The sequence below is a fragment of the Lycium ferocissimum genome, chromosome 10 (genome assembly GCF_029784015.1).
Source record: "Lycium ferocissimum isolate CSIRO_LF1 chromosome 10, AGI_CSIRO_Lferr_CH_V1, whole genome shotgun sequence".
NCBI lineage: Eukaryota > Viridiplantae > Streptophyta > Magnoliopsida > Solanales > Solanaceae > Lycium > Lycium ferocissimum.
The window spans coordinates 49,635,423-49,646,260 of NC_081351.1; the positions used below are offsets into that span (position 1 = coordinate 49,635,423).

A 10,838-nucleotide genomic window follows, 5' to 3' on the forward strand; every position below is an offset into this window, starting at 1 on the left:
ATCACAAGGTTTGTTCCTTTTCCTCTTAGAGCAAAATATCTTCAAACTTTAGCTCTTCTTTCTTCAAGGTTTGTTTCCTTCTCCTCTTAGAGCAAAATAATTTATTAGCTTTGCCTCTTTATGTCGGAGAATTCTTGGCTTTATTACCAACTTCATTCCAAACTTGTTTACTCTATGTCACTTTAAGCAGAAAGTACAGCTTCATTTTCTTGATACTATTTACTCCTTCCCTTAAGTGAAAGTAGTAAAACTTAGTTTCCAGCATCCATTTTTCTTCATGCTAATCATTTTGCTTTCTATATGGCACTTTGAGCAAGTACCAGGCACTTCTTCATGTTTATCATAAATGATTTCTTTCCCTTCTGAGATAGTACTTTGAGCACAGCATGAACCATATTTTTCTTTCTTGATTTAGGCTTCTGTAAATTCTTTTTATAGCAACCAGAGGAAAAAAAAAATGATAGGGCCTCGTATATCTTGGGAGTCATGTCAACACAAATAACTATGTAGCCTTGTATTTGAACTCTTCAATGTAACTTCTTTTTTTTTTGATCAGCAAAAGAGAAAATTGGCGTCTATTTTATTTCCAGTAGCTTGTCTCCCTTTTCTTGTGCCATATTTATCATATATGCAGAGCCATAAATTTAAATAGCTCAATGATAATCCTTTGAAAGATCGATTTCATATTGAAAGCTTATCTCGGCTTTACGCGATATTTATATGACTCGCACCCTATCTCTTCTATATATTTTTTAACAAATGCATGATCAGTGTGATCCTTAGAAGAGACCAGTCTTAAGGCGTAGTACAGGGTGAATCTCTTTTTATCAGCGCCTTAAGATTTTGGCTATGATTTTATCTGTGATGATCTCTATTATTCATTTCCTTGTCTTTGAGTTGGATGATGATGACTTCTTTTGCCCTTGCAGCTCAACAAGATGGTGAATTTTAGAGGCTACACTTCCCCCTCATCCAAACTTAAGTATCTTATTATTGAGAGTAATGATGGTGGTGCAGCAGTGCAAACGAAATTAGTGGTTCATACTCCTTTAACTGGATGGTATGCAGGTTCGTGGCCACCCCTTAGGAACTCGCTTCATATGTCAAACTGGACTTCAGAATGCAAATCTACTTCGACTCGAACTTCCCAGATGTGGTCTCTTCAGGCACCCAACCATCGCAATGCAAATATTGCAAGCGCCCTTCCAAGCTTGGGTCGTCGCATAGTCCGAGGGAAGTACGCTGGGGAGAGACGGTAGTGTTCGAAGGTGAATATTGTCACATTCCAGGATATTGGGAGTGGGCCGAGGATACACTCAGTAGAAGTCAAGAAGTCTTAAGTGCAGCAGATATCTATGATGCCATTTATGCCTCGCTTTTCACGTATGATCGGAATTCAAATATATTGCAAGCATTTTGTGAGGCTTGGTTCCCCAAGACAAATACACTCCTTACATCCGTCGGGGAACTATCTATTTCTTTGTGGGACTTACATACCCTTGGAGGTTTGCCGATTGGAGGTCATTTCTATGAGGAGGTTATCCCTGAAGCTAAGGAACTCACAGGAGTTGACGCGAAAAATCAGAGATATATTTCACGAGTTTGCGAGTACTTGTTCACCGCTTTTCATTATCTTCAAGAGGCGAGTGATAACTCGAGGGTCTCTTTGAGCAAGTGGATACAATTTTGGTACAAAAGAGCTCTAAAGTACCAACCTGCTCCGCCAAGGAGGGAGAAGAAATCTGCTCGTTTTAAATCAACACACAACCCTACTGGAGCTATGCCCTTCCGAGGCGTCCCAATGGTCAATGAGAGAAAAAGGCTGTATTTCATAAACTTGGGGTGAGGCACTCGTAAAGAGAGATGAAACATATCTTGCGCATTTTTTTGTCATTGTTGGTTGTGTGCTTTCGTTCTTCCTTCCGAAGAGGGTGACTTCATTCGTCCGGGGACTTTTAAGATTGCGACTATGATGGCATCCGCCAAACGAAAGATTAGCCTTGCGGTGCTTGTAGTGTTTTAGCAAGTATTTATAGCAATCTTAATAATATTTCACGTTCGTCGCGACTTGATCTTATCAAAGTCCGTTTTCCAATCCATTATATTTATGGTTGGCTTGCTTATTATTTCAAGACTCATTTTGCGCTTGTAAATGGACCGTCTAATCCACTGATGGTGGCATATTCGGGAGAGGGTGCCGCACGGTACTTCGAAAAAAAGGATGCAAGGAAGCGTATCCATCAAGGAGATAATGTAGCTTGGACTTCAACTATGTTAAATAATTCTGAGCCTTACCCGAATTGGGAATACGTTGATAATAATGATGCACAAAGTGGAGCTAAATTATTTTATGAGCGTCCGCTTTGGATATCTCTCCTTAAGGGATGGGAAACTACAAACATTATTGATCCATATAGTCCACACTGGTTCAGCCGTCAATTTGGCTTTTATCAAAAAATCTCAAGTGCTTTTGTCAATGATTATCGCGGTGCCTCATTAGTTGAAGGACTCCGATGTTGGCGGATTTGTGTGTTATCCAGGTCTATGTCCTGTGCCACTTTCCCTCCTGTTACACCTAATGTGAAGAAACTCTTTGCCGATGATTACAGGACTTGGTGGTCGAAAACACATGGAAATTTTCTTGATGACTATTTCCAATATTTGGTGGATGCAGCTGGGCCAATCTCTAACGCGCTTTTAGAGGGTACACATCAAGGATGCACCATTGCAGCCCCAAAGGCTGATGATTCTTTCCTTCCGGAGGTCATATTGACCGAGAAATGCAAAGGCAAGGGGTCTCAGTTACTCATAAAAGCTCCAACAGAATGTTTGGATGATCAAGGCCACCAAGGTGGCAGAAGCTCATTTCTGCTGAGTAAGGCTGCTCAAGCTTCTAACAAGAGATCATCTCGAGGCGAGAGTGATAGCAGTTATGAAGATCGTTGTTGGAGGAAAGTGAGGTCACGTTCAGAAAAATTGGAAGATACCAATTTGGCAGTGGTCAAGATTCCTGACAGCGTTGATAGTCCTTCGAGGACCGTGACAACTCTTATTAGAAAGGTATGACTTAAGGCCTTCAGTTTCTCACACATGCCATAATGATTTTTACTAACTATTTGTCCTCTTTTTTTTCCTTCAGCCAAATAGTGTTGGAGCATTACGACGGGGAAAGTCAACGGAGAGCGGTGAGTCTGTTTCTGGTCCGGACCTAATAAAATCCTCTTCCATAGCAAAGGAAGAATAGGGGACAACTTCTATTTTTCGTGATAAAGTGAAAGAAAAGTTGAGTTCCGACTTGCATAAACGTACAACAGCTACAGTATCCGTATTTGACGGAAAGAAGGTTGTCCTGAACTATAGAAAGATGTTTATTTCTAATCTTTGGGTTGTGATTCGAGATAAGCTTTCCGGAAGTGATGTAGACAGGGCTTCCTCTCTTGAAGAAGAAATCCAAGTGATTCTCAAGGATATGGATGGAAAGGATGTGGATGTTTCCCCTTTGATGAATTTATTGAAGTCGTTTTTTGAGCTTGCAGCTTCGTACGACCAGGCACGGTCAGACCTACATGATAAGGACATGGAAGCTGCCAGAAAAGAAATATTTATAGCAGCTGGAGAGCATCTTTCAAATGCCATGTTTGAAGAACATGAGAAGGTCGAAAGAGCTTCGTCTATCCGTCAATCTCTAGATGAGGTGCGAGAGAAGTTAGAAAAGCTGCGCGCAAAGGAGAAGAAGTTAGAACTCCTCCTAGAAGCCACCGAGAAGGAAGTCGAAGAAGCTAAATTGAGGGCCTTGACTGCTGGAAAGGAGTTCGACGCGTGCCATGATGTAGACTTGTCGAATGCCAACGACTCAATTGACTTAGAGCAGAAGAAGGGGCGCCCGGAAGCTATGCGCCAAGACTTAATCAATTACAAATTGTGTTTAGATTAGTCTATAGAATGTATTTCAATTGCTCTCTTTCTCTTTTTCTTGCCTTTGATTGATTAGTGGATGTTATTATCAGAAATAAAGACTTCGTCTATTTTGTTTTAGACTGCGCATTCTCCTTGATACGTTCTGTGGTTGTTTTTTTTATTTATTTATTTACTATATCAAGAATGATATATCCATCGTGACACACTGATACCATCAAATTTCTCTTAAACAGTATTTCTCATATCTCGAAGTTCCCAAGGGTGACAAGATTTGAATTTAGAAGCCACACACTCATTTCCTCTTACAATAACGTTGTTCATCAGCTTTGCGTCTTTGTGCCAAAATAATTCATATCTCGATGTAGGAATGACGAAATCACGAGCCGTAAAATTCTCCGGAAACTAGACTTCTAAATCTAAGACATATCCAAAATTCAAAGTTGGATACTTTCTGAATCGTCCCAGATAATTCCTAGAAGTCTGCCTTAGATATCGGCACGCTGGCAGGTTCAGATTCGCGCGGCCTCACCAAAAAATTCATATCTCGATGTAGGAATGGCGAAATCACGAGCTGTAAAATTCCCCGGAGACTAGACTTCTAAATCTAAGACATATCCAAAATTCAAAGTTGGATACCTTCTGAATCGTCCCAGATAATTCCTAGAATTCTGCCTTAGATATCGGCACGCTGGCAGGTTCAGATTCGCGCAGCCTCACCAAAAAAATTCATATCTCGATGTAGGAATGGCGAAATCACAAGCTGTAAAATTCCCCGGAAACTAGACTTCTAAATCTAAGACATATCCAAAATTCAAAGTTTGAAGCCTTCTGAATCGTCCCAGATAAATCCTAGGAGTCTGCCTTAGATATAAGCACGCTGGCAGATCCAGACTTGCGCGGCCTCACCAAAAGAAAAAATAATATCTTGGTGTGGGAACTTCAAAATCACGAGGGCTTTGTCCCATTGAAACTAGACTCCCAAAACTACAGACTTATCCAAAATCAAAGTTGGATACCTTCTGAATCATCCCAGTTAGCTCGGATTCTGCCTTACTCGACTCCTTAGTTTTGAGCGCTTTGTATAACTTGAGTTCGGTGTTTTCAACTCCTCCACTACTTGGTCTTCCCAAACTCAACTTACAAATGTCATATCCATGCCGAGGACAGAGGCATAATTCACGTTTGATTCATCTAAGCAAGCTTATTTTTTTTTGTAATGACGTCATTACTTGATAGAATGGATGTGACGTTCACATAATGCCATACTATTTTTTTTTTCACTCGTGTGACTGAACTTAGAATAATACTCTAAGCGCCTACGTACCTCGGTGAAGAGGATCAAGTCATACCGTAGTTCAGAAAAAGTGAGATTTTTTTTTTTTTTTTTTAAGTCCTAACTTTTGCCTAGGCCGCCTCTTTCGAGATTTTCAACCTAGCGGACATTTTTTTTTTTTTTTTTTTTTTTTTTTTTTGGGCCGTGCACAGTTTATACTCTTGCGGGCCAGGAGTTGCATGCAGTTTATGCTCGTGCCTTAAGGAGCGTATTTCTTCTCTTCAAGGATAATATCTCTTCATGAATTTCCCATTGATGGGCCCAATCGCAAGCCTTCTGAGTCAACAAGCTTATAAGCGCCACTTGAGTATACTTCTTGCACAACATATGGCCCATCCCATTTAGCAGAAAATTTGCCCCCAGATCGATGAGAAGTAATAATTGGCCTTCTTACAACAAGGACTTGGTCACCCACTTGGAAGCATCTAAGACGAACCCTTTTATTGAAAGATCGAGATAGACGGGCTTGATAGCATTCCAGGCTTTGTTGAGCTTCTAGCCTCTTTTCATCGAGAGCTTCCAATTCTTCAAGGCGCAATCTAGCATTTTCTTCATCAGTGAGTCCTTCTTGAATAGCAAGCCGCAATGATGGGATTTGACGCTCAAGTGGAAGGACTGCTTCAACTCCATAAACAAGCGAATAAGGAGTCGCTTGCGTTGGTGTGCGATAGGTGGTCCTGTATGCCCAAAGAGCTTCTTCCATTCTTTCATGCCAATCTCTCTTAGATTTGGAGACGACTTTCTTCAACAAGTTGCAGAGTGTCTTGTTAAATGCTTCAGCGAGGCCATTGGCAGCGGCATAATACATAGAAGAATTACGTTGCTTGAAGCCAAAAAGGTCACAGACCTTAGTCATCAACTTGTTATCGAATGGCTTGCCATTATCTGTCAATATATATCGAGGAATGCCGAAACGATAGATAATATTGACTCGGATGAAGTTTGCCACATTCTCTTTCTTTACTTCTTTAAGAGAAACAGCTTCTGCCCATTTCGAGAAGTAATCAGTTGCAGCCAAAATGTATAAATGCCCGCCAGAAGACTTCGGCAATGGCCCAACAACATCCAAACCCCAAGCTTCAAATGGCCATGAAGCCACGGTAGGGTGCAATACTTCTGGTGGTTGATGTATGAAATTAGCATGGAATTGACAAGCTTTACACCTTCGAGCATAATCCAAGCAGTCTTTCACCATAGTTTGCCAATAATATCCCATTCTTTTTATATGAAAATGAAGTTTTGGCCCAGATTGATGCGCCCCACATACTCCAGAATGTGCTTCCTGCATGGCTTGAACGGACTCATCTGCCCCCAAACAACGTAAGAGTACTCCATCAAATGATCTTCTGTAGAGTGTATTCTTATAGTAAAGGAAACGAGGGGCTCGCCGTCGGATTTCTGTTTTCCTTCGAAGATTTTCTGGCAATATCCCATAACACAAGTAATCAATTATTGGTTGTCGCCAATCTTCAATTTCAACCTCTGAAGTGGTGATGGCATGCTCAACTTCTTCTTCACATTCATTTGGTGGTGGTACTACCCATCTCTGGCAAACGACGACTTGCATTTGATTAGGCGATACTAATGCGGAAGCTAGAGCTGCTAATGCATCAGCCTTTTTATTTTCCTTTCTAGGAACATGTTGAATAGTCACCTCTCCGAGCCAACCTATCAATTTCTGAGCATAGTTGCGATATGGCAAAGAACTCTGGCTTCTTGACCTCATAACTACCCAAAACTTGATTGATTACCAACTTGGAATCTCCAAAAATTTGTAGCTGTAATTGTTTCATGTCAACAGCCATTTCGAGCCCAAGTATGAGTGCTTGATATTCAACAACATTATTGGAGCAGTGTTGTGTTAGAGTGAAGGAGTATGGCAAGACCTCCCCTAAGGAAGTGACAAACACTATTCCAGCACCAGCTCCTTCACAATGTGCAGCACCATCAAAGTACATTTTCCAAGGAGGTTGAATTTCCACAAGCATTGCATCTTCATCAGGTAGCTCATCGGATAACTCCCAATCATCTGGAATTGGATGGTTGGCCAAAAAATCGGCTAGCACTTGTCCTTTTACCGCCTTTTGAGAGATATACACAATTTCAAATTGCTGAAATTGGAGGTACCACCTTGCTAAACGATCACTTAGGACGGGTTTGGACATGACAAACTTGATAGGATTTGCTTTCGAGACGAGTCGCACCACATGAGCTTGGAAGTAATGCTTCATCTTTTGAATTGAGAATACAAGTGCCAGACATAACTTCTCTATAGGTGAATAATTTATCTCGTTCGGTGTCATCATTCTACTCAAGTAATAAAGTGCATTTTCTTTCCTTTCATCGTTTTCTTGGGCTAGAAGTGCTCCTACTGACCTTTCTTGTGCCGCAATATATAATATCAACGGTTTTCCAGGTATGGGAGCTACAAGTACTGGAGGCTTCATCAAATAAGATTTGATGCTCTCGAAAGCATTCGTGCAGGCTTGGTCCCATTCAAAAGGAACATCTTTCTTCATAAGACGACTGAATGGCTGACATCTCCCAGCTAGATTTGAGATGAACCTCCTAAGGTATGCCAACTTTCCTTGCAGGCTTTTTAACTCATGGATATCTTTAGGTTCGGGCATCTTCAGAATAGCATCAACCTTAGCTTGATCAATTTCGATCCCTCGCTGTCGGACGATAAAGCCGAGGAACTTTCCAGAAGAAACTCCAAAGGCACACTTCAAAGGATTCATTTTGAGCTGGTATCGTCGAAGTCGTTCGAACACCAATCTCAAATCTTTCAAGTGGTCATTTCTCTCCCTTGATTTCACCACCAAGTCATCAACATAACACTCGGCGTTTTTATGTAGCATGTCATCAAAGATGTTCTGCATGGCTCGTTGATAAGTAGCACCAGCATTCTTTAAACCAAAAGGCATCACCTTGTAGCAATATATACCTTTAGGAGTGCGGAAGGCAGTAAGTTCTTCATCCTTTGGTGCCATGCGAATCTGATTGTACCGAGACGAACCATCCATGAAAGACATTGCCTCATATCCAGTCGTGGCATCAATCATAAGCTCAGGGATTGGAAGAGGAAATTCATCCTTAGGGCATGCATTGTTAAGATCCCTAAAGTCAACACAAACTCGGATTTGGCCATTCTTCTTTCTTACAGGTACGATGCTCGAAATCCATGTGGGATACTTAACTTCACGAATGAAACCCGCTTCAATGAGTTTGTTCACTTCAGTTTCAATCAAGGGAACTAGTTCAGATCTAAAGCGACGTTGAGCTTGCTTAACAGGACGAGTACCTCATTTTACAGCGAGACGATGAACTGCAACTTTGGGATCTAATCCTGGCATCTCCTTGTAACTCCAAGCGAAAACATCTTTGAACTCCATAAGTAGCTCAACATATTTGTTTTCTTCATCAACATTCAGTGAGGCACTTACATATGTGGGCCTTGGGTCTTCACCAGTTCCAAGATTAACTTCCTTTAATGCATCAACAGTCGTCTTTACCCCTTCCTCAAACTCAGGCGGTGCATCTTCAGCGTCTTCATCTTCTTGGGGATCACCATCATTGAAAGATATGTGATGACATGCATGAATATCCACAAACTTTTCCTCAACTCTTGGATGAAGCGTAGTGCTTTGTTCGTCCCAGATTGCGATGTGATATGATGATCCTACACTTTTCTCGTCTTCATCATGCCCCTTGGTATGAATTATGGTATGTGTTTTTGCTTTGAGGACCTCCCCACATGAAACTACAAGTTTTGTTTCTCGCCTCATTCTAGAAGGAATCAAACTTGGGCAATCCTCGAAAATGTTTTGCTTTTGAGCATAAACAGGTGCTTCCATCCTTCTATTATTCCCTTGGCGCTTGTGTTTCTTCTTCAACGGTCCCAATCTATCAAACACTGAAATCCTTGGAGTTGGATTGGTAAGTCGATCAAACACAGAAAGCCTTTGGTTAGACGATGTCGACTCTTCTTTAGTGGTAATGTAGTTGTTGCTTGCCCTTCTTATAGAGATGCGGACTGGTGAAGGTTGTTTGTAACCCAAACCTTCACGCGATTGTTTGACAGCATACCCTTTCTCTATCATCATCCTCTGAGTAGGGTTTAGTCCATGATTTCCCTTTCCAACAGCTTCTGGCGGGAGCTTCCCTAATTTAGAAGGCTCATTGGGATTGTATCCAGCTTTCGCCAATAACTTGTAGGCGTTTGGGTCAAAACCCTCATCTGTGCGCTTTTCTGGAAGTGATTCGTGTGAATTGGATGATTTGACAAATCCTTCCACCATTTTTGAAGATGATTTGATTGCATCAATTTGCTTCATAGGAAAGGTCAACCCACTTAACATATTACCCTGCAACTCAGAAGAGTGGCCTTCACCCGTCTTCGCCTTTGGAACATAGTGAAGAAAAGAAGTATCTTTCTTGCTTGAAGATTCCATGTTTACCTTGGGTACCTTGCTCACGTTATTAAGCGCTTGACTTTTTTCAACTATAACCTTCACCTTTCCAGCTGCTGGATCATCCATCTTTGCAGTACCAAACTTTTTTATTGGCCTCGCATTATCAACTTTAACCTCCTTCAAGACACGGTTCTTCAAGTAGAATTTCGCATCTGCAAAGTGTGCTTCTGTCTCAGCAAAAGGCTCATCATCAGCAACTATCTTCTTTTGGACCCCATCTTCAAGGTATTTAAAGCACTGATGGTAGGTGGATGGAACCACTTTATTTTCGTGTATCCATGGCCTTCCTAACAAAATATTATATGAGGTCTTTGCGTCAATCACGTGCATCCATGCGTTTGAACACATACCTCCCATATTTATTTCCAGCTTGACAGCGCCTATAGCTCTTTGTCCCCCTTGATTAAATCCCTGAATCATCAGACGACTTTCAGACAGTTCATCCACCGAGATTCCAAGCTCTTTCACAATGCGGATTGGGAGAATGTTGACTCCAGACCCATCATCAATCATAATTCTGTTAACTTTATGCCCACGCACAAAACCAACCATATATAAAGGACGATTATGCAATGTTTGGCCTAACAAAAGATCATCATTAGTGAATGTGATTTTTGCATCACAAGTGTCCACTTCTTCAGAGCGAGTCTCGATGAGGTTTTCACACAATGAAAGTGACGGCAATGTCACATCTTCCTTTTTCATCTCTTCTTCGTCAATATTGCAACATGAGGCCTTAGCATCATAGTGAGAAATTTTCATGCGAAACCAGCTTGGCAAGAATTCCTCTAATGTTATTGGACAACGTGGCCTTTGATAGTAAGCCTCCTCATTTGTTGATTTCTTCACATTCTTCTGTACCCTTTGCTTGTTGGGTCTTTTCATCATCTTTCCTCTTGTCACTTGCTTACTTGGCTCTCTTCGTGAGCTCGTTTTGCAGCGTCTCCTCCGAGTCACTAAAGTCCATCCATCATCATCAGTTTGATCAACATGAGATTGACTTTCTTCAAAAAAAAATCCCCTTCACTATTACATCATGCATTATAGGAAGGCAAAATGGCATGTTGACATTGATGGGATCGAAGTCACCAAATTTAATCATCTTTGGTGGT

The 10,838-nt window shown here is 41.3% G+C and overlaps 2 protein-coding genes across 2 annotated transcripts; one reads left to right on the plus strand and one right to left on the minus strand.

The window, feature by feature from the left end:
• Window positions 1–2,450: 2,450 nt before the first annotated feature.
• LOC132034190 (uncharacterized) lies at window positions 2,451–4,035 on the plus strand. Its single transcript, XM_059424470.1, has 2 exons — window positions 2,451–3,060; window positions 3,140–4,035. The coding sequence occupies exons 1-2, from the start codon at window positions 2,545–2,547 to the stop codon at window positions 3,242–3,244; spliced, it is 621 nt and encodes a 206-aa protein (XP_059280453.1). The 5' UTR covers window positions 2,451–2,544; the 3' UTR covers window positions 3,245–4,035.
• Window positions 4,036–8,556: 4,521 nt separating this feature from the next.
• LOC132034986 (uncharacterized) lies at window positions 8,557–10,614 on the minus strand. The gene has a single exon (XM_059425308.1). The coding sequence runs from the start codon at window positions 10,612–10,614 to the stop codon at window positions 8,557–8,559; it is 2,058 nt and encodes a 685-aa protein (XP_059281291.1).
• Between the last annotated feature and the right edge of the window lie 224 nt (window positions 10,615–10,838).

Excerpts from the sequence above, each read along its gene's own strand:
- LOC132034190 (XM_059424470.1), top strand. The coding sequence starts at position 2,545 with ATGTCCTGTGCCACTTTCCCTCCTGTTACACCTAATGTGAAGAAACTC. Across the intron at positions 3,061-3,139 it reads TGACAACTCTTATTAGAAAG|CCAAATAGTGTTGGAGCATT; the intron begins GTATGACTTAAG and ends TTTTTCCTTCAG.
- LOC132034986 (XM_059425308.1), bottom strand. The coding sequence starts at position 10,614 with ATGATGAAAAGACCCAACAAGCAAAGGGTACAGAAGAATGTGAAGAAA.